Source organism: Suricata suricatta, chromosome 10 (genome assembly GCF_006229205.1).
Source record: "Suricata suricatta isolate VVHF042 chromosome 10, meerkat_22Aug2017_6uvM2_HiC, whole genome shotgun sequence".
Taxonomy (NCBI): domain Eukaryota; kingdom Metazoa; phylum Chordata; class Mammalia; order Carnivora; family Herpestidae; genus Suricata; species Suricata suricatta.
The window spans coordinates 116,019,972-116,043,988 of record NC_043709.1 but is presented as its reverse complement, the minus strand read 5'-3'; the positions used below and the strand labels follow the sequence as shown (position 1 = coordinate 116,043,988).

Below are 24,017 nucleotides of genomic sequence, written 5' to 3'. Positions count from 1 at the left end.
TCAAATCTCCGTTTTCAGGGAGGCCTTTCCTATCTAACTTCATTCAAATAGGGTATGTCCCCATTATACCATTGTTCCTCTTGCCTGCTTTATTTTTCTCATTGCACTTATTGCCATATAAGTGTACAGTGTGTTTTACTAATTCAGCTTGTTGCTTATTGTCCATCACCCCCCAGTATAGGGTAAGCTCCAAAATGCATCTTATAGACCATTGTAGTTACAGTATCTGCTCCATTATATAGCCTATTTTCATGTAATATTCTACTAGATAGTTCTGTGCTGTTTTCATAAATGTATCCTTTCATGGTTACATCAGCGTGCGTAGAGTTAACGAATAATAATGGATTACACCATTCCCCTAATGACCGTTTGCTTTTATTTGTTTCTGTTGAATTAGTTGCTTCAGATGAATTCCCAGGAGTAGAATTATACCTTTAAAGGATGTGCGGATTTTTATAGTACTTCATAACAGATACTTGACCAGAGAAGTGCACATATTTTCTCTCTCTTTCTCTCTTTTTTTTTCTTTCTTCTTCTTTTTTTTTCTTTTCAGGACTTTTGAGCCCAGACCTGTTAAGTGCATTGTCCTTGGTCAGATGAGAGACATAAGATAAATATTTTAAGCTCTGTCCTTGCAGAAGCATTTCTGTATTGCAGTAAAAGACCAGCAGAGGGACTGGTCAGACGGGTAGTGGGAATCCGAGAACGCTTTGTGGTAGTGATCATAGCTTGTAAGTGAGCTTTGACGGGTCAGCGGGATCTGGTGGGCATGGAAGCGGAGACGGCGTGCATCAGGGTACAGAGATGTGACCTTCCTCGACATGCGGTTGAGACAACAAGTAGGCCTGAGGTGTACGTATGGGGGGTGGGGGGTGGCGCGGAAATGAAGCTGGATGGGAGCCTTAAACGCCTTGCTGACATATTTGGGTTGTAATCTGTAGGTAAATAGCACAATAAGGTGTGGGTTAAAGGCTGTGCTTCTCTCCTTTTTAGCCGGGTAGCCTCAGATCAGTCACTTCTCTGACCCTGAGTTTTCTTCTCTGTGGATTGGGACCACACAACTACTTTGCTCGACTATTACAAGGAATAAAAAATATCATGGATATGATCAGTAGGGCGCTTGACACAGAAAGAGAAACTATTTAAGATCGTTTCAGAACATACAGGGTGTGAGTTATTAGAGTACCAGACCCAAGATTCAGGCATATACGTTTCCCCAAATGTTAAGTGACCGACGTGTTTTATCCCACACAACGATCTACCACAACTTGTTTATCCATTCTTCTGTTGATGGACATTTCGGTTCGTCCCAGGTTTTGGCTATGACAGTACCCTGAGCATTCACGCACAGTCTTTGGACGTATGCTTTCATATCTCGTGTGTGACTCCCTGTGAGTGGAATGGCTCGGTCATGTGGTCACATTCCTGATTTCTTAGGAACTGCCAACCTTTTCCAGAGTAATTGTGCTCTTTTACATCCCGAGGGGCCATGAATGAGCGTTCCAGCATTTTGTACCTCCTCACCAACACTGATGGAGTCAGCCATTGTAATTGTAGACATTCTAATGGTGTATTGTGTTATCTCAGTGTGATTTTACTTTGCATTTCCCTAGTGACTAGTTACAGTGAACATCTTTTCATGCACTTACTTACCAATTGTATATCTTTTTGACATAGTGCCTGTTCAAATCTTAAACCCATTGATTTTAAATGAAGTTATTTGATTTTTCTATTACTGAGTTCTAAGAGCTATTTTAAAATATAGTATGGATACAAGTCTTTTCTCAGGTATGTGATTTGTAAATATTTTCTCCTCTTGTGGCTTGGTTTTTCATTCTCTTCACAGTGTCTCTCAAAGAGCAGAAGGTCTTAATCTTGACAATGTCTAGTGTATCTGTTTTTTTTCTTTCATGAACCTTTCAGCTTAATTCCATTGGCATGAGTGTCTATGTGCAGTAAGTCGAAACACATAGTGGCTGTGAAATAAGTTTCATTTTAATCTAGGAAAGCAAGTTTAGTGAACAGCATACAGAAGTCCAATGGTATGCATCTCCAAATGGCTACTTTATAGGAGGTGTCAAGAAGAAATGATAAAATTAGAATATCATCACTTTTCAGTAACTGCTGGACTAATGGATCTGGGCAATGATCAGCAATGACTGCTAACATTACAGACAAGAGGGACAGCCGGAAATCATGCTCTTGTTAGGGAAATGCACAGCACAACTTGGGAATTAGCCTCCAATGTGAATCTACCTGATCAAGCCCCTGGAACTGTCAACAGGGAACACAGGGGACAGAAGAACATAATAAACGGCACGTGGGTGTCTGATTAGCAAAACCCAGATGGAGGGTGACTCTGCAGTGTCCTTGACAGACAAATTTCACAAGAAAGAAAGGGAGGGTGAAAGAAGTAGATAGAAGGAGGGAGGGGAAACCTATAGTTTAAATAAGCTATGAAAGACAATGCAACTAATTACAAGGTTGAACCTTATTTCAATCATGATTTTTTTTAAATGTTTACTTATTATTGAGACAGAGAGAAACAGAGCATGAATGGGGGAGGCAGAGGCGCAGAGAGAGAGGGAAACACGGAATCCAAAGCAGGTTCCAGGCTCTGAGCTGTCAGCACAGAGCCCAATGTGGGGCTTGAACCCACAAACCATAAGATCATGACCTGAGCTGAAGTTGGATGCTTAACCAACAGAGCGACCCAGGCTCCCCACAATCATGATTTTTAAAAAGCATGAGACAATTATGAAATTTGTATCCCGACTCTACATTTTGTGATCTAAGATGTTATCGTTAAAATTTTTCAATTGGGATGATGGTATTATGGTAATGTTTATTAAAAATCTTTTTATTATGATTCAAACTATAGAATGTATTAGAGTTCCTTCAAAATAATGAGGGAAGGGGATGGGGGAGGTGAATAGAGGTTTGGATAATACAGGATTGTCCATAAGATGTTAATGGTTGAAGGGGGACAGTGGGCACATGGGGGCTCTTTACACCATCCTCTGTCCCGTTGTATACGTTTGACGTTGTTCATAATTAAGATTTTAAAACAAGTGTTGAAATAAGAAAAGAAGATACAGGTTTAAGTAACCAAGGTCCTTATGGAGCGGGTGGTCTCCAAGAAATCTCAGGAGAAAACGGAGCACCAGAGACAGAAGAAGGAACTCCTTCGATAAGATTTTTCAGGGTCATGGCAGCCTACTGGCATGGCGAGAAGACCATGTGTTTAGTGAGTCATGGCACATGCCTCCTGTTACGGCACTGTTTTGTTTTCACCACTTACTAATTTAATGACTTCTTGAGGCAAGGATTATGTCTTATCTATTTCTAATTTCCCAGCATATAGCACATTCCCTGGCTGAGCAATAAGTGCTGAATGTGAAGATGAGTAGATAAGGAAATGAATTAAGCGAACAAGCGATCTTCTACATACAAAGCACATGTGTATGTATTTTCCAAAGAGTATTTTCTCAAGGATTGAGCCTATCTATCTGGGTTCATATTTGGGTAATCAGTAGCCCTGGCATGTTTTTTTTTTTTTTAAAAACAGAACTTTCCAGAAAACAATTCCCAATTGCAGAAACTCTAATTGCCTTTGAATTGTAATTACCAAACCAATGAATGTGGGACGTCCAAAGTTAGTTAAACGCAGGGCCCTTATGGGAGACTTTGATTGTCACTCCCTTCTGATGGTGGGCTTAGAAAGTGAGTGCTGATTAGTTCAGATTAGCTCCTGGCCATATTGACTGAAAAATACATGAGAGGTGGTCCTTTCTAACCCACCCAGAGTGTTAATTTTTTTTTAAATTTCAAACAAGTTAGTAATTGTTCTCAAAATACTACACTAGGTGGTACAATGTTGCCACCTACAGGACACCAGTAGAATTTGTTAGCCATGTTCTCCTGCGTGGATTTTTATATCTATTTAACAACGTAGAGAACTTGCTGTCTAAATGAATCCTTGGGTGAATGCTTTGGTACTTTAATAATTACCTCTCAAAATGATCTTGTGTAAAAATCCAACTTGGATTTTCCTAAAAAAAAAAAAAGACAGTGGGTGGAAAATGTGAATTTAAACCTCTTACTAAGCTGTTTGTTTTCTTATTGTTAGTCTATAGGGACTTAGAATTGGAGGTAATGAAATCATAACATTTGAAACCTGGAAGGCACGTAGAGTGTCACCCAGATTAGTCCAGCACAAAATTCAGCATTGGCCCACTATGAGATGAAGCCATCAGTTGAATCTAGTAAAGCCGGGGATATTGTGGAGAGGGAAGAGTCTGGGGGATTAGGAGACCTCATGGGGGCGGGAGGGGCACCTGGGTGGCTCAGTCAGTTGAGCATCTGGCTTCACCTCAGGTCATGATCTCACGGTTTGTGGGTTCGAGCCCTGTTTTGGGCTCTGTGCTGACAACTCAGAGCCTGGAGCCTGCTTCAGATTCTGTGTCCCCCTCTCTCTCTGACCCTCCCCTGCTCACGCTGTCTCTGTCTCTCAAAAATAAATAAAAAACATAAAAAAATTAAAAAAAGAGAGACCTCATGGGTTCCATGACCACTGGACCACTGACCTTAATACTTAGGGTAAGTCACTTGATGTCTCTGCCTGGTGACTGTCTTGTTTGCAGAAGTGGCCTTCAACAAATCTTTTTGATAGTACACGCCTATCAGTTAAGATATTTGAGCATAACTCTCCTTATAACTTATTTTTAAGTTTATTTATTTATTTTGAGAGAGACAGAGACAGCATGAGCAGGGGAGGGGCAGAGAGAGAGGGAGAGAGAGAATGCCAAGCAGGCTCTAGGCTGCGAGCACAGAGCCCGATGTGGGGCTCAGACTCACAGACGGTGAGATCATGACCTGAGCCGAACCCAAGAGTAGGACACTGAACCAGCTTAACCACCCAGGCCACGCCTCTCTGTATAACTTCGAAAATTTGCTTGTAATTTAAATATATGAAATATTATGATTAATATCCCAAGGCTCTGTGACCTTTTCTGCCTGTTTCCTCAGCAGTAAAATAGAATAATAGCAGTCCCTACCTCGCAAGGCTTTTGTGAGGATGAAATACTAATATGTTAAATATGCATTTAGAATATTGTCTAGGGGCAATAGCCTGGATGGCTCAGTCGGTTAAGTGTCTAGCTTCGGCCCAGGTCATGATCTCGCGGTTCGTGGGTTCAAGCCCCGCGTTGGGCTCTGTGCTAACAGCTCAGAGCCTGGAGCCTGCTTCAGATTCTGTGTCTCCCTCTCTCTCTGTCCGTCCTCTGCTCGCACTGCCTCTGTCTCTCCAAAATAAATAAAAAAACCATTAAAAAAAAGTTTAAAAAGGAATATTGTCTAGATCATAAAAGCATTCTGAAAGTACACCGATTATTATCGTCACTGTTGTTATCATTAACATTTCCACATTTCGAAGTTCTCGCTGGTAGTTTCTGACCTTACCTGACTTCTTGTCACTGGAACGCCCCTGCTTTCCCCTCAGTGAGTGCCAAGAAGAGGAATACAGGTGCCCACCTCCATCCTCTCTTCACCTTGTTGACCATGTTCATCATATTCAACCAGTAGTTTCTTTGCAGGAATCTTTAAGCCATTTGTCCATTGTATGAGTGTTCCTTAATTAAAAAATTAAAACCATATAAAAATGTTATCATTCATAAACCCATTTACCTAGACACTTTGGAGACCACAGAATTAAAAGCCTGGGGTTTTTAACACACTCATTTCCACGGGTATGTTGTTACAGATTTTAAAAAGGTATAGATGGCATACCTTTTTAGAACTTCAAACGTGCTCATGTAATTGTGAGGGAAACTGGAAACAAATGAACTCTCTTGAGTGTTTCCAGGAGATAGAGCGCAGGGCGAGAAAGCTGGTCCCCACAGGTGGATCTGGTGTTTGAAGTGCCGTTGATTCACAGCACAGAACCTCTGTTTCATGTGCAGGTATAAGTTGAAAAGGGAAGGCATATGTACTCGGTCCATTTTGTAAAACAGACTCTTTTAAAGCAGGCCCATATATGGCCTTCTGTATATATGCCTCCTGTGGCCCAACAGTTGTGCTTATTTCATGCAAATTCTACAAAAAGACTAATCATTATGAGGGCTGCCTGGGTGGCTCAGTCCGTTAAGCATCCGATTTTAGCTCAGGTCATGATCTCATGGTTCGTGAGTTCGAGCCCAGTGTTGGGCTCTGTGCTGACAGCTCGGAGTCTGGAGCCTGCTTCAGATTCTGTGTCTCTCTTTTTCTCGCCCTCTGCTCTCCTTCTTCCCCAACCCCCCACCTCCCACCAGTTCACAGTCTCTCTCTCTCTCAAAAATAAAAAAAAACATTAAAAAATAATTAGTATGAAAGATTTTTACTTCTACTTACATGTAAGGATATATTGTATATTTGCATAAGTACATGCTTACACTGATTTTTACCTTAAGAAATATTTATATAATTATGAAATGCTTGACAACCTCACTTCAGTACATAAAGCTAATTTCTTCAGTCCATCAATTTAACTGCTGAAACCAAACGTGAAATGGATATTGTTTGGCCTTTGAATCTCACTGGTCTCCAGTATGTTGTGTTCATCCCCCTTGAAGAGCCCGTATAAAAACAATGTCATTTCTTCCTGTGGATTTCGTTAAAAAGAATAATGAACTGAGAACATAATAAAACACATATACTATTACTCTGAATTACACCATTTCTTTTCAGGAAGCTCTGTGGTATTCATTTTGGTAGAACTTCATAAAATACTTTTATTTCTTCCAGGTGGTTGGTTCTAGCTATTGCCATGGTACGTTTTTATATGGAAAAAGGAACACACAAAGGTTTATACAAATGTATTCAGAAGACACTTAAATTTTTCCAGACATTTGCCTTGCTTGAGGTAAGTTTCCTGTGAGGCTGTTTTCCTATTGTTGTGATATTTATTTGAAAAATTATTTGTTGAGCAAAACCAATCTTATTTCGCTGATGACATACCACCTACGGATTTATAGAAAGCCAGTGTTCACATGGATTTATTTTATGTTGCGTGCTATTGACCTGTGGTTTTTTTTTTCTTTGCTTGCAGATAGTCCACTGTTTAATTGGTGAGTTTTTTATTTAATTTTCATTGTTGGTATGAATTGCCTCTAGGGCCATGGTTGACTTGTTGTTTTAATGTTTAGTTTTGGGAGAGGGAGAGTGTGAGAGCGGGGGAGGGGCAGAGAGAGAGGGAGACAGAGGATCCCAAAGGGCTCTGTGTTATCAGCGCAGAGCCAGACGTGGAGCCCAAAGTCACAAACTGCAAGATCATGACCTGGGCTGAATTCAGACGCTTCACCCATCGAGCCACCCAGGCACTGCTGACTTGTTTTTCTCTTTAAGGAATTGTACCGACTTCTGTGATTGTGGCTGGGGTCCAAGTGAGTTCAAGAATCTTTATGGTGTGGCTTATTACTCACAGTATAAAACCAGTAAGTGACGCTAACATGTTCTCTTCATGCGCCTGTAGAAAAGCTTTTTATTAGTGGGAGGCTAAAATATTAGCATTGCTATATTTCAGGAGGCAGAACCACTAGACAGAAGAGGGCTGGGTTTGGTTTTAAGTGTGATTGTACATTAACTTAGTGCATTAGCAGAATGACCTTGTAAGACAAGCAAACTAAATATTTATGTCCACAGTCTGTTCTCCTCTGATGTTTCTCAGCTTTTAAAATGAATATTCATATTCCGTCAAACAGCTAACCAGAAATTTTCCTTTCTATTGACGTGTATTCTCATTGATTCTGTATTGAAGTCATCAGCGTCAACAGTTTATTGTCCTCACTCACCGTTGCGCGGTGTAGCAGCAGGCATGAAAAAGCAGTTCTGTGGATCTGAGCAAATGGGGAAGGCGAAATGAAAAGTTGGAAGGGCTGAGGAAGCGGGGGAAATTAGCATATTATGTATTGAGGCCTTACAGGAGACAGACCTAAATCTAATGGCTTAAACCCTCTTAGACAAACAAACACCATGCTCAATATGTCAAGACACTGGGCCTTATAAGCCCATGACAGACACATTGCCCAGATGGACCCTTCTGACCTTCTGACAGCCTCCAGCGTCTCCTGTCCACTTGAGGACAGATCCCTGGCCGCCTCTCCATTCCTGAGATGCCTTTCTTGTCTGCTTGAAATGACACCTTAACTCCCTTCCCTCGCCTGCTAGACTTGCCGGCCCCCGTCTGTGCGGGGACAGATCACTGCCCTTCTGCCCTCTCGCCACTCTGCACGTTAGCCCTTGGGACCGGTGTCTTTCACTTACTGAGTGCCCCCTGGCCCTTGCCGCTGCCCGCCACACACTTAGTCCTGAGTGCCTGCCATGTGGGGGGCCAGACGCTTTATCCAGATTGCCACGCGGTGTAAAAGCAGGAGTCCAGCATCAACAGAATAAAAGAGAGACTCTTCCAGACAGTGAGGGAGTATAATAGCTGGGCCAGGACTCCAAAGAGTCCGAAGATGAAGGAAAAAGAAAGACAAGACAGGGGTGAGGGGGGTGGGGGCCAACATTACTGCGGAAAAGAAGTTAAAGGGAATCTAGCAGGTTGCTGGCCCCAGAGAGGAAAAGGCCCATCTGCTCTTTTTTGTCCTCCAAAGGATCTCTGCCTGAATATTACTATGTAATTTTCTCCAGCAATAGTTTCCCACTGGCACCTTCCCACCACTCTTTAATTAATTTAGCCAACATTTCTGGAGTGCCTGTGAACACTGGGCACTGTGCTAATGTCTGGATTCACAGAAAGCGGCCGGGGCGCACCCAGCTCTCGTGTGCACTGGCTCTCGGGAAGTGAGGGATACAGCCATGCAGATGTGGGATCAGTGGAGAGGTACTGTTCTGTGCCTGAGACTGTGCTGGCGACCTGGCTGTCAGTCATGCAGGTACAGCCCCTGCCTTGTGGAGCCTGTAGCTGGGAGAGACGGTAAACAAGCAGTTGTACAAATACAGTTGACCTTGACCTGCACGTGTTCACTCACACACAGATTTTTTTTTTTTTTGACAAATACAGTCAAGTACTGTAAGTATGTTTTCTCTGAAGGTTTTCTTAACAGGATCTTCTTTTCTCTAGCTCACGTTATTGTCAGAATACGGTATATAATACATATAACATACAGAGTGTGTGTTCATCAACTGTGTATATGTTACCAATAAGGCTCCTGGTCCACAGTCGGCTGTTAGTAGTTAAGTTTCGGGGGGAGTCAAAAGTTAACGTAGGCTTCTTGACCGCATGGGGTGGAGGTTGGTGCCCCTAACCCCCACGTTGTTCAGGGGTCAGCCGTAATAGTGTCATTTCATTAGCCTTAGTGCTTTGAAGCCAGACGAGTGTCTTGTATTATAGGGGACTTAGTCTGACCAAGGGAGGAGGGAAGGCTTCCCTGAGGAGGGAATGTACAATCGCGCGGTGATGGATACGTGAGGGTTAGGCAGACAGACTTTAAAATGAAGTGGAAAGTGTTTTAATACAGATCTGATCAAGGAAGATGAGCAAATGCCTGCTCAGGGTGAAAGGAAGGGTTTGGGAAAAGTTTTCCAGAGGGTGTGATGTTTTAGTTGGATCTTAAAGGATGAGAGAGGGTTTTTTATGGGAGCCAGTAAGTCGCATTTTCATGGAGGGATGTGTTAAGATGTAAATGTTTAGAGGATGTTCTGGAAATAATACAAAGTATCGAGAGAGAGAGAGAGAGAGAGAGAAAGAGAGATAACAGTGGAGTGTTGAAACAAACAAACTTGATCACCATGCACAGGGGATAGGATTTTATCTTTTTCTCCTGTTAAGCAACGAGGAACCAAAGAGACCTCTAAATCACAGATGAGCTATTTCCAAATGTGTTTTTGTTTGTTTTGCTTTTAAGAGAACACGTCCATCCATGAAGAGACTAGAGAGCAGAGAGAGGATTCCGGAGGCTGTTACAGTAGTGAGGATGGGACAGGAGCCCTGAATCACAGTGGGGAAGCAGGAAATGGGAGTGGGCAGGTGCAGGAGCCAGCGCAGCAGAGGAATGGGTCGTCAGCGGCCGATAGTAAGGAGGAACGTCAGATTGTTCCCATGCTGGCTTCGAGGGGCTGGTGTTGTCCTCGGGGGCTGAGTTAGCAGCTGGAGCGAAGGCTGAGGAGGAGAAAGCAGTAGAGAGTTGACTGTTCTTGCGCCCAGGACATGGCTGGGTTGTGTGTCATAACGGATGATGTAATGGGGAGTGTGCCTTCTAGCCTCAGTCTACCGCTAACAGCCCAGTGTAATAAAAGACACATAGTAAATAACTGACATGAGATACCTTCATGGAGGAAAATGTTCCAGGTTAAACGACACTGTGGATTTCTCTGTGATTCTGCAGATCCAGGATGAGGAGAGCGTGGTGCTTTTTCTGGTCTCGTGGACTGTGACAGAGATCACTCGCTATTCCTTCTACACATTCAGTCTTCTCGACCACTTGCCATACTTCATTAAATGGGCCAGGTGGCGATGTCTTGCGGTTTAAATGCTCACAGCCCTGTGCATGCGTGTTTTGTGTGCTAACACCAGAGAAGTGAAATTTGTGCCTTAGCGCCATGATGGCAGGATGCTGTTTTTTGGCTATCAGCCATGTGGTAACTTGCATTCTAAAGGCTTAATTTATTTTTAAAAATGTTTTTTAATGTTTTTTATTTATTTTTGAGAGACAGAGAGAGACAGCGTGAGCAAGGAAGGGTCAGAGAGAGAGGGTAATGCAGAATTTGAAGCAGGCTCCAGGCTCTGAGCTGTCAGCACAGAGCCCAACGCGGGGCTCGAACCCACGAACGTGAGATCATGACCTGAGCCGAAGCCGGACACTTAACCGACTGAGCCACCCAGGCGCCCCAAGGCTTAATTTATTTTTTTTAATGTTTTATTTATTTTTGATACAGAGAGAGACAGAGCATGAGAGGGGGAGGGGCAGAGAGAGAAGGAGACACAGAACCGGAAGCAGGCTCCAGGCTCTGAGCTAGCTGTCAGCACAGAGCCTGACGCGGGGCTCAAACCCACGAATGTGAGATCTGACCTGAGCTGAAGTCGGAGGCTTAACCGACTGAGCCACCCAGGCTCCCCACCCAAGGCTTAATTTAATGATCAGAGAAAAATCATACGTGTTTTGAGTAAAATCAGTGCAAAGCAAATTATATCAGTATCCTTAAATAACCCAAATTGGTCATTAATTTTTTTCTTTGAAAGCAAAATGTACATTTTTTGAATTATATTAAATAAACACTGTGCCAAAAATATGGCCTTTTGTCTGAATGATGTAAATTATTTTAATAATCAGGTATCCATAATTCTTAGGATCTCATATACATATACACACACAATGTCAGCTTCTTTTTTTTTAATGTTTATTTATTTATTTAAAGAGAGAGAGAAAGAAAGCTCAAGCAGGGGAGGGGCAGAGAGAGGGAGAGAGAAAATCGCAGGCAGGCCTCCTGCTGCAGTGCAGAACCTGACGTAGGGCTTGAACTCACAAACTCTGAGATTAAGACCTGGGCTGAAATCAAGAATTGGATGCTTAACAGACTGAGCCACCCAGGTTCCCCATAATGTCAGCTTCTTGACACGTTTTAAATACCAGAAACAGAAATTTTTAAAGGTCATCCTTAACCTAAACTGTATTCTTCAGAATGTGACAAAACTTAGATTTCAAGGGCTCTTAATATATCTGTCCTAAAGCGACAACTTTTACGTTATGTTTTCTTTTAAAGTTTGCATTCTTTGAGCACTCGATATATTACAAAGTTATTATAAAAACAAGACTGCTCTTTGAAGAACAAATCACGCCAACCAGCATGGATTTGTTCATTTCCTTCCCTGTGTCGTCCTTATATTCGCTACAAGAGTAACACGTACCGTGTGCGTCCTGTACACCTGAGGTGCAGGTTTGGACACAACAAAACTCTGTCCTCGTACCGCATAGGAGACAAACATGAAACCGCTAACAGATCTTGAAATGCCAGGAGGTGGGAGGCACAGCTGGGGTAAGAGAGATGCCACATCCGTGTGCTTCTGGATGTCTCTTCTCCATACGCAGGGTAAGGGGGGTCGGCGATGTTTCCATCCTTTGCTGTTTTGTTAAACGACAGTAGTATGCTTTCACTACAAAAAGTTCCGAAGTATATGGAATCAACAGGGAAAGTTCTTATTTGTACTCCTGCCTCACCAGCTGGCTTCCCCTGGGGGGGAAGACGTTTGCAGTGGACCCACCTACGCTTTTTCGCATTACCGAAGATGTGACTACACAAATGGGAGTTTCTAAAAAACCATAAATAGAATGGCATTGTATTTGCTTTTTGTTCATATGTTGGAGCTTCTTTTTTTTAAGTCAACACTGGAATGTTTAGATCTAGCTGTTAATGCTTAATGCTGTGCGGTATTCCATAGGATGGCTGGCCAGTTCTCTGTTGCTAGAATTCCGATAAGTTCCAGTTTGCTAGTAGAAGGCCTGTTGTGAGATATTATAAACAATGCTATAGCCATGTATCTAGTTTTTAAGAAGGTTTTTTTTAATGTTTATTTATTTATAATTTCTGAGAGACAGAGCACAAGCAGAGGAGGGGTAGAGAGAGAGGGAGACACAGAATCTGACTCAGACTCCAGGCTCTGTGCTGTCTGCGCAGAGCCCAACTTGAGACTGGAGCCCACAAACTGTGAGATCATGATGTGAGCCAAAACCCAGAATCAGACGCTTAACTGACTGAGCCATACAGGTGCCTCCATATTTTTGTTTTTTACTTTTTATTTAAAAAAAATGTTTAATGATTATTTTTGAGAGAGAGAGAGAGAGAGAGACAGAGTATGGGCGGTGAGTGAGGGAAACACAGAATCTAAAGCAGGCTCCAGGCTCTGAGCTGTCAGCACAGAGCCCAGTGCAGGACTCGAACCCACGAACCATGAGATCAAAACCTAAACCGAAGTCGGACGCTTAACCGATGGAGCCACCCAGGTGCCCCTATTCTATTTTTTAAAACTGATATTTATATTAACACATTCCTAATGTGTTTGAAAGTCAGCATCCAACTAGTGTCAGATTTGTTTTTTTTTTTAATGCTTTTTTATTTATTTTTGAGAGACAGAGAGAGACAGCTGGAGCAGGGGAGGGTCAGAGAGAGAGGGAGATACAGAATCTGAAACAGGCTCCAGGCTCTGAGCTAGCTGTCAGCACAAAGCCCGACGTGGGGCTCGAACCCACGAACCGTGAGATCTGACCTGAGCCGAAGCCGGATGCTTAACCTACTGAGCCACCTAGGCGCCCCGTGTCAGATTTGTTTTTGATCCTCATATATTAAGAGCCTAACACTTTTCTTAAGTAATGACTCCTTTTTCATAACTCATATATCATGCATGTTCACATGTAATGAACTGTAGAATACATAAAAAATCCAAAATAATTGTTTATAATCCTATCTGTCAGGATACTCAACCATTAATTGGATTTATACTCTTTCAGACTTTTTTTTATGCTCCAGCTCCTTCTTAGACAATTGTGGCTTACCATTTTGTTTATTGAAAATGCTTTAAAATTATCATTTGAACTTAAATGTATTGTCTTTCGTAAGAAGGCAGTGCTCCCATTGATGTCCGTTTGGTTGGTTTTATTCTTACTGTAACTGAACACTTTTTCACGTTGGGCAGTTGGGCCTTTCTCACGGTTGGTGGTCTGGAGTGTCGCTGGACTAAACCTAGAATGTTCCTCAGTGCCCTCTTGCATGATCCCAGTCTTCCAGGCCTCTAGCACCTTTGAAAATACTAATACGTGATATAGTTTCTTCACTTGCCGTACTTAGAAAATTTGTCTGTGGAAGGTAAACGTCTTTAATGTTTTGTCAGTCTGCCTTTTGGAATGCATTTTGCATGTCTTAGATTTTTAGAAAAGTTCAAAGCTCTGCCATTGCATGTTTCAACTTGCTGTTTAGAAATCCTTCCTCGGTCGCGTTAGTGTTAAACCAGGTACTATAAAATCTTTCAACTTTGGAATGCACATGTTAGCACGAAACATGTCAGTTACGCCTAATCACGAATCATTTTATTTCATGTCAGAAATCGTAAGGATGCCGGCCGTATTTGCCAGCCTCATTAAAAAACCTAAAATAATATTTGTATTTATGTTCAAACATTGAAGCTGTTGTTCTCAAGTACAAGTTCACTTTAAGAATGGCTTCTTATTTATAAATACCCAGCGGAGTCTGCCAGTTTGAATATACTTTGATTCTATTTATGTGTTAGGAGTTTTACAAGAAAAGTCCACTGAATAGGTACTTGTATATTGTTGTGTTTTTATATTAATTTCAAAAATTCACTCCCTTCAAAAAATTTTAGGTAACAATTAGGAATCTTTAAGGAGGCATTATATCGTTTTCTCAGTAAGTAGCTAGATTTCTCAGGCTGCCATCAGAACTTCGAGAGTTGGTGGCGTGCAGTCTTTTTAAAGTGCAAAGAAAGTAAATTATATGATTCTTCCTCGTTACATTAAAAATAATCAGTGGCCGAAGACCTTAGACTAGTTCACTCTAGGAGTGATATTTCTTTCTGTTGAAGAAAAATGCTTCCGAGACACTCACTAGAGAGTCACATAAACTTTAAAAACCACATATAAGTTTGAACATTTTACTTGAGAAGGGCTTATAAAATGTTCAGTTATATGATTTTAAGTTGAGTTAGGAAATTAAGATTGGAAAAAAGTGACTTAAGTGACGTGCAAATAACTACACAAAGACTAGTAAGAAAGCCGAGATACACCCCAGGCAAGGAGTGGATAAACAGGGACAGTAAAAGAATCACTGGCCTTTTCTTTCTCCACTTAATTTATTTTGGCAAATAATTCTGTTCCTCTCCCATCTCTCATCCTTGTATGTCCTTGATATGCAAGAACAAGGTGACTTCTAAGTTGTCTCCAAGTTCCGGCCATGCTGAGGAGTTTAACTTTTCTCTAGAAATTTTTTCTTAATGCCAACAACATGATTACATAAAATATGTATTAATTTGATTTCTTTCATTTTCCACCAAGATTTTGACCTTTATTTTCTGTGGTAACTGCCTTGGAGAAAAATGATTTTCCTTAATGGAGAAATGTTGTTGCCTGGGGTCCTTGACGCCCCTTCTTCTGGAGGCCTGCAGAGACTTGGAAAGGGTTCCTTCCTCTCACTGCAGGCGGAGGGGACGGCGGGCCTACTGTGTGTCCGAGCTCCTGCCACAGCCAACAGGGACGAACTGTGATTTGGGATTTTGAAAAGAACTTTCTCAGCTCTGTCTTAAGCGACCTGACCCTTCTTTTAATGTGGGAATTTTGGTAACAGCCTGTCTTTCTTGTTTTGTTATCAAAGCGGTTTTAGACCATATATTCACTATAGTAATTGAAACTTTAGGTCGTATTATTTCAGTTTTCTGAAATAATAAGTAATTCTCCTTCAATTAGTAACCACACAGGGGTTTTCAAATGCCTCCAAAGAACCACTTTGGTAATTTCAAGATGTAGATATAAAGTTAGGATCATAACTGGTCTTTTAAAGCACTGCGCTTGACCGAGGGGTGACTAGCTCAGTTCTGGTTTCAGGTGTCAAAGAAGTTACCTTTACAACACCTTATAACACGTACTTTACAAAAAATATTTACAACACCCACGTCCTTTGCAATACAAAACTACATCTACATTTTTAACCTGCATACCATTATTTCAGTACTGTCATGTAAGTTGACTTTGTTTTTCATTAAGATCTTGCCATCTAAAATAGAAACTGATACAAGAAAAAAGGAAGATCATTAAACTTAGAAGCACATGATTCAAGTAGAGAAAACATTAACCTTCCGTGAGGGGCGTTGTAAATATGTGTGGGACCAATTTTTAAGTTCAAAGACAGGACTGGCAAAAGATAGATGATGTCCAATCCAGTCATTGCTCTAGAAAAATAATTCTTTGAGGTCTTTCTTTTCTCCAGATACAACTTTTTTATCATCTTATACCCTGTCGGAGTTGCTGGTGAACTTCTTACAATATATGCGGCGTTACCGTATGTGAAGAAGACAGGAATGTTTTCAATAAGACTTCCTAATAAGTACAATGTCTCTTTTGACTACTATTATTTCCTTCTCATAACCATGGCCTCGTATATACCATGTAAGTATATGGTTCTTAGTACTTGATTTAGCAGATGCTGTGGACGTTTTTGTAAAGTATCATGATCTGCTGGCTTACTAAGCAGGGCAACATAGTGGCCTACAAATACATCAGAGCTTCTGTTCAGCCCCACGTCGATTCATAATTTTCAATAATTGAAGAGTGAGTCAAAAAAGACTCTTCCTTAGTTAGAAGGAAAGAGATAAGTAAATTGATACACAAATGACCGCCTTCTCAAAATCATTTAAAGAGAAGCTTAATATGACTTTTTAAAAAAGAGAAGAGCACACATCAGTGAACTATTTGCCAGCAGTTAGAATTATTTATCTGAAGATTAACATTTTATCCAAGAAATTATCAGGCCATTTCTGTCTATTCCTTGAGCATATACTTGGAAAAGTTATTCAAGAGTACGTTTCAGTCTTGTGTGTGTTGCTCTATGTACTAGAAAAGAATGAAGCTGCTCTTTTAAAAATATTTTTTTTGTTTATTTTTGAGAAAGAGAGAGAGAAATCAAACATGCATGAACAGGAGAGGGGCAGAGAAAGAGAGAGAGAGAGAGAGAGGGAGGGAGGGAGACAGAGAATCCCAAGTGGGCTCTACACTGACAGCAGAGAGCCCGAAGCGGGGCTTGAACCCATGAACTGCCTGATCATGACTTGAGCTGAAATCAAGAGTTGGACGCTTAACCAACTGAGCCACCCAGGCACCCCATTAAAATATTCTGAATAATGCAGCCTCTTCACTAATTTCTTGTCTTCTTTGAGGAGGTTGCAGTGAATTGGTGAGACTTTACTCACTTCATGTAAGTACCAACAGAGTTAATATTTTTCTGTCAAATTTCGATAGTCACTAGCAGGAAATACGAAAGTAAAGCAAGGCTGTTATTTACTCTTCTCAATAAGACGACAGACTCTAGTGTCCATGAGGGAGCAAAGGAAATAAGAAAAGTTTATAGCATCTGGAATCTGCATTGACATGATAAAATATTTTATGTAATGGGGATGCGCATAAAACCTGACCAGCCCCTGGGGGCCTCTAACTTTTAAGCTTTTTCAAAATCCAAACTGACTTGATGGTCAGTGCCTTTATTCCCCTCTTCTCCTGTCAGTTGAGCCTAACTCTCATCAGATTATGCGCCCAAGGCCAAGGGCGGCCCGTGTACAGCACCCATGTGGGCCCTTGGCGTCCTGGCGCCTGGAGCGGAGCCACGGCGGGCTTCGGGTCACATCCTGGTTCCGGGTTGGGGGACTGGGTTCCCCACTTCCGTCTCCACAGAAACCCAGGGCTCAACAGGTCATGGCTTGAAACCATCAAACCAGTAACTGTTGGTTGCGTGTTTTCCTGTGTCCTGAGAGCCGTAGACTCTGGGCCGTGTCACTAGGAACTCAGTTCGCCACACCGATGGTTCCGTGAGGGTCCCACATGCCGGAGCAGCTGGCAGTCAGCCTTGGTCGTTTCCCCCTGGACTGTTACCATTAGCTGTATACAACCGGTTTTACTTTGTTCACTGACTTTTTTGTTAATTAAAAGTATTACCAGTCCTGTGACTACTCTAGTACTCAAAAGAAGTGCTATTAGTTCTCATTTTTCTTTTTCTTAATTTATTTTTACCATTTTACTTATTTTTGAGAGATGGAGCATGAATGGGGGAGGGGCAGAGAGAGACACAGTATCTGAAGCAGGCTCTAGGCTCTGAGCTGTCAGCACAGAGCCCCACATGGGGCTCGAACTCACAAACTGCAAGAGCAGGACTGAGCCAAAGTCGGAGCCACTGGCTGAGCCGCTCAGGTGCCCCCAGTTCTCATTTTTCAATAAGGGCATTACAGATTAGAGGACATCGCAATGAGGACATTACAGACATTGCTTTAAAATCGCTCAGCTAGTAAATAAGGCTAGGGTTTGAACTCAAGCCTGTATTTCCACTACATTGCTCACAATGTTACAGAAATATTTTTAATAGTTGGTCAGTTAGGTTTAAGTATATCTTACCTGAACATGTTTAGGCTCCTGGGTATGCCTGATGATTACCTTTATCAAGATGAATGGTATCTAAATTAAGAAATAAAATCTGTTGTGCATTTTTGTTCCATTTGTGCTAAGTTCTAAAAGCAGTTAAAGTTGCCTAAGCAAGTAATTCAACGCTTTTTTTTTGTCATTAGGTTAGTTGGTTTTAATAATTCAGTTCATCATTTTCAGAGATATTTTTACATTTGTGTTGTTTATAGCTGATGTTAGTTTGTACCTCTGCTAACGTGTACACCACACTTTAAAGCACTGGTTCACATTGGTCAGAGTAACTCTGCCAGTTTGAAAGGGCAGCTCAGCATGTCTGACTGACTTAATACATAGGCGTCAATGTGTAGATAGCAGAATAGCCATATACCCAACCAAGAGGGGCGTCTGCTCGGGCCCTGGCGTAGAGGGCCCTGTTCTGATCTCTTCGCCACACAGGCCTCGCCTCCCCTTCTAGATCACTTTCTAGAAACCTGAGGTCCTGGCATTTGTTGTCCAAGTGGTACTGAGCATGCATGCATCTAGAGACCGCATGGATGGGCCTCTTCCCCAGTCTGTTCTGAGGGACAAGCCATGTCACCAGTGCAAACGTCCCTGAGGACAAACTGTGTATGAAGGCTCCGGATGGAGCTGGGTCCTGTGGTCCTAAATGTCCATACGTGTTCTTGAGACCCTGGGTGGTACAGGGTGGCCCCTGGGCCAGAGAGAAGGGGCCCAGGCGGGGCAGTTTTCCTTGTGCTGGAATGTTCTAGCACAGTATTCCACAGAGTTACAGAATTCCAAATTCAAACAGGGTCTCCCAGGTCATTACAAAGGTACATTTATCAAGATGGTTAACTTTGCCCCAGAATGCCCAGCAGTTAGTGGCCTCCCAGGCACAGCCCAGAGACCCTGGGCGCAGGTCGGGGCCCCTGCGGGGAAGCTGATCCTGCCAGAGAGTTCCCATGGCATACACAAGTTAGGGTTACGTCATATCGTAGTCCATCAGGTGTGCGATAGCGTCAGTGTACACGTCTTCATTTACAAATAATTTATTGCTGAAAAACCCTACCCGTCATCTGAGCCTTCAGTGAGTCCAAACCACCGATCACAGGGGCCATGACAAGTATGATAATAATAATAAAGAAGGTTGAAGAATGGTGAGAATTACCAAAATGTGGCACAGAGACACGAAGTGAGCAAATGCTCTTGGAAAAACGGTGCCGCAGACTTGCTCAGGGCAAGGTCACCACAGACCTTCACGTGTGTAAAAAATGCGGTAAAGGAGGGGAGCCTGTAAAAACAGGTAGGCCGATGGTCTGTGGGCGCCCACATTTCTACTTTTTCCCCGAGCTCTGTAAATATTTGGGAAGGCAGAGGTGGTGGATGATGTGCTTGCGCTCAGAGTTTGCTGCAGGTAAGAGCTTTGGAGCGTAAATAATTTTCAACAATACCTTCCTTTGTTTTCTTTCTTTCAATCAGTGTTTCCACAACTCTATTTTCACATGTTACGCCAAAGGAGAAAGGTGCTTCACGGAGAGGTGATTGTAGAGAAGGATGATTAAGTGATCCCTGCAAACAAGGTGCTTTTTCCAGAATAACCCGGATTACTTGAGTCCAGTTTTAATAACAAGAATAAACAACTTTATTAAATACTACAGCTTGTATGATTTCTTAGAATATAACTTGAGACGTGGTATTTGCCAATATTTGTCTTCACATTGTGCCAGATCAATTTTCTACAAAAACCGTGCATGTGTTTGTTAGCGACTCCCAGGCCAGTGATGGTCGTGAAAATAGTTGGGTATATGACCTGGGAAAAATAAATACTCTTTTTTTTTTTAAGTTCCACTAAAGTTTTCTTTGCAGCATTTGCTACAAGGTTTCTAAATCAATATTTACAGATTAGTTTAATGATTTAACATTATGATACTTGCCAGTGATATTTATGTGATATTTGTAAGTGAAAGTAAATAGAAATTATAATAACTCATTAATAATTATTGGTATTTCCTGAACCTGAGATCTGTTTCTTACAAGTGAGAAGGCAGCATTTGTGATTAGTAACGATTTTCGGAAGTGTGGGTATAATTCACGATGGTTGGGCTTTTGATAAAGTAGCCATATACCAAAATATCCAAGCAGATGTCACAAGTGGAAAATACTCTTTGAATATATGACAAGGCTGTTAAAATTACATATACCACTAAGCAAATGTTTTTTATTTGAATTAACCTTCAAGGACCACCTTTTCAACTGTAAGGATTTTAAGGGATTAAAAAGAATAGAAGTATATACTTTGTCTCACTTGTAAAAAACAAAACAAAACAGAAACGTTGAGTCTGATCATAATGTTGCAGTCAGAACCCTGGCTGAGAAAGGTTTCTCTGTACCTAGAATCATCTAATAAAAATCACGGCCATCCCTTTGTGGTACTTGGGTAATGAAACGTTCTGGGCTATGATGTGACAGACTCATTTTATTCTGAATTCCATTGAGTTTCAAGCAGAACAAGTCTTATAGGAAAGCTCCTAGCTCTGTGTTTAGTAGAAAGACATACTGAAAATACTTACCGTTTTAATTCTCAAGTAGGCCCTTTAGATATTTTTCCCCTTACATTAAGGTGTGCTGCTTTACTGACCCGGTTTACACAGGATATTAAATGTGTGACTTTAAAAGAAAAGGTTGTTTTTTTTTTTTTGCCTCCTGTAGATACTGGGTGGCGGGGGGCGGTGTGTAACTTTGACTTTAAATGTTTTGTAATGTTCACACAGGCAATCGACATGTTACATCACACTGCTAAAAACCGTTTTGTGTTACCACTTCATTCTCTGTTTTCTTCTGTGGAGATTGTAGTCGGGAATAGTTTTGCAAACTTTCATTTTAGATAATGTGATTTCTAAAAGGTGCTATTTCCTTCATTACGTTACATTTTAATACTCTGCAGCTGAACCGTTTGAACGAGCGCTGTGTATTCTATATATTAGGTTACTAATTCTCAGAATGCGAATGTTCATTCTGCCTTTCACACTGCTTGATTTGTTTTTATCTTGGATTTTTATATGGAAGAAGTTTTCAGGGAATTTTTCCCTTTGGTACCAGAGTGTAAGAAGTTCAAGTAAATATTGATCCTGTTAGATGCCTGTTCTGTTCAAAGTGTTTTAAATCCTATTCCTAAAATGTGTGTCAGTTCAACTTGTACCCCCTTGAAGCAGTTGTAATGGCTCTTTTTCCTCTAGTTGTGGAATATCCTGAAGTAGAAATTGTGATTAACTTGAATAAAAATAAAAATGCCTTAAACTATTATTTAGTGGCCTATGTGAGCATATCATCCCTAAACTTTAGATTTAGTTTATCATCCGTATCTTCTATATCCGCTAAATCAGAACTGTCCCTTGTGTAGAAAATAACGGGCTTAAATGATAGTTGGATCTTAAAGAGAAGGTATTTGCAATTCCTTTGCATTTTTTAGATTTCTCCTGAAGTCATCCTAGCTTTCCTTTTAAGGATATGAGTCATACAGAACTTCCATTCAGTCCTGTAGATTTTGGTTTTCAAAAAGCAAACATGAGCCATTTTGATGCTAGCAATGTTCGGTTATATTTGGTGACATTCCATAAAAGTCCAGTTGTTTAAATTTTTCATAACTTGAAGGATGAATATGCAATATGTACAGTGTGTACAGGCCTTTTTTTTCCCTTTAACCATTCATGGCCTTAATTTGATATTAATACAACAACATCCCTGGTCTAACTTAATATTTAGAGGCACGCCAAAGTAAACCTGAGAAGGTCATTTTCACCAAAAGCTTATATTATTTGACATCCGGAGATTCTCAGAAGCATTATTTTCACTTTTGGACTTGGACGCCTCTGTCGCATGGTTTGTGATGATACAGGCAGGAAGATACAGAAAACGTGCAAGAGCCTGTCCCCCGCCCCCCACATTTATTTTGTGCCAAGTGTGTGCCACGTGCTGCTGTAGGGAATTGGTATTTTTACCCCTGTCTTTCCTCTCTCCCCACCCTACACAGTAGCACCTCTGACACAATTGTTAGGTTGGTTAGGAAATCACACTGCAAAATAATCACAAAATATCGCTCATTGGGGATCGAATGTGCCAGAGTTTTTTGTTACTTATGTGTATAGAAGTGTATCAGCACCACTAAACAGATAACATTCTGGTTTAAAGCGACTTCCAAATAGACTCAAAATCAATGATAGATATGAAACTGATAAAAGGAATCATTAAGGTGCAAGGAAAAGAAGGAAATAACTATCAGAAAAAATAACTATAAAAATCAACATTTGAATTATTTTTCAAATGAATGTGTGAAATGCAGAACTTTTTTCCATTAACCTATATAGTGATCTGGAACAGACATACAACTGATAGAAGAAAAAATAAGAACAACACAGTTCTGTAATTTCTAGGATGAAGGCATTGAATGGAATTGAAAATTCAATTTGTTTATATTTCTAGTTTAGATTTACCAAAACAAACAGACATCATAAATTGTTCCTCTAGGTATGAAGCCTAAAAATATGTCCCAAAAGTTTTAGATTTTTTTTAGTGTTCCTCTGATAGCTTTAAAAAATATTTTTATCATTTTTTGTTTTGAAAGAATTAAACTTATTTTAAATGTTTTATTTATTTTTGAGACAAAGACAGAGCATGAGCGGGGAGGGGAAGAGAGAGAGCCTGAAGCAGGCTCCAGGCTCTGAGCTGTCAGCACAGAGCCCAACACGGGGCTTGAACCCACAAACCACGAGATCATGACCTGAGCTGAAGTCGGAGGCCTAACCAACTGAGCCACCCAGGTGCCCCTGAAATAAACTTTAAACTTGAAAGTTGAAAGAATGCTAGAGAGTCCTGACTTAAAGTTCCCGCTTGTCACACTCTACCCCATTTGCTGTCGCATTTTCTCTCTCCCTTTCCCTCCTTCCGTGTCTCTCTCTTTCTCCCCGTAATATTTTGTGAACCAAGTTTAAAACATGAACTTGCGATTGCTTAAGACCAAGGACGTCCTCTTACACTGCCACAGTGCAATGACCCAAATCAGATTTCACGTGGTCCCAGTGCCTTTCCCTGGACCGCACACCTCACACGAGCCTCCTCAGCGGGATCTTCAGAACACACACGTGCTCTGGGTCAAGATGCAGTCCTGGTTCAGGTGTGACAATGACCTGTCCCCTCATCTGCTCTGCAGGGGCTCCCTGATCTTTTCTTCATGCTTCCTGACTTTGACATTTGCGACAGTACAGGGGAGTTACTTTATGGAAAGTCTCTCACTTTGGGTTTGATGTTTCCCCATGATTACATTCAATTTCTGTACGCTTCGGCAGAGGTATTGATTTGTTCCATTTACTGGTGATATTAACTTGGATGTGTTACGGTTTTTGTTTTTTTGATATTTTGGTGACAGTAACAAGTAGGCATTTTAGTAATAGAAGGCTTTTTGGTCTAGTTCTTTGGAGCTTGTCTTTGAAATCAGGCACTGGGATTTTTTTTTTTTTTTTACCCAATTAATATGCTTGTCCTCTGATACATGAAGATTGGTGTCTTTTTAAGTACTTAAAAAGTACTAAATTCTTTTTACACATACAATTTCCAGGCATATTATTAACTCACCTTTCTATTGACATCTATGTCCTAAGACTATAAATCTCAGTGACTAATTAATATACTTTCGTTTTGCTTAAAAATTCGTAACCACGTTGTACACTAGTACATGCTCTTACCGTGATACTCTGCTCTACTAAAATGATAAATAACACAAGACTGAGATGGCTGTCAAAATTAATTTTATTTCTTGATTTATGGTGGTGCCTTACCCGTATATTTTAAAAAGCAAGTTGTACAGTTTGAAAATTAAAA

General features: G+C 41.1%; 1 protein-coding gene across 1 annotated transcript; it reads left to right on the top strand.

Moving 5' to 3' along the window:
• Positions 1-768: 768 nt before the first annotated feature.
• On the top strand, positions 769-19,798 carry HACD1 (3-hydroxyacyl-CoA dehydratase 1). Its single transcript, XM_029955675.1, has 7 exons — positions 769-839; positions 6,781-6,898; positions 7,085-7,103; positions 7,381-7,469; positions 10,365-10,486; positions 15,967-16,145; positions 19,623-19,798. Exons 2-7 carry the CDS (start codon positions 6,803-6,805, stop codon positions 19,703-19,705), a joined length of 588 nt encoding a protein of 195 aa, XP_029811535.1. The 5' UTR covers positions 769-839; positions 6,781-6,802; the 3' UTR covers positions 19,706-19,798.
• The last annotated feature ends 4,219 nt before the right edge of the window (positions 19,799-24,017 follow it).

Excerpts from the sequence above, each read along its gene's own strand:
- HACD1 (XM_029955675.1), top strand. The coding sequence starts at position 6,803 with ATGGTACGTTTTTATATGGAAAAAGGAACACACAAAGGTTTATACAAA. Across the intron at positions 10,487-15,966 it reads TACTTCATTAAATGGGCCAG|ATACAACTTTTTTATCATCT; the intron begins GTGGCGATGTCT and ends TCTTTTCTCCAG. Across the intron at positions 16,146-19,622 it reads CATGGCCTCGTATATACCAT|TGTTTCCACAACTCTATTTT; the intron begins GTAAGTATATGG and ends TCTTTCAATCAG.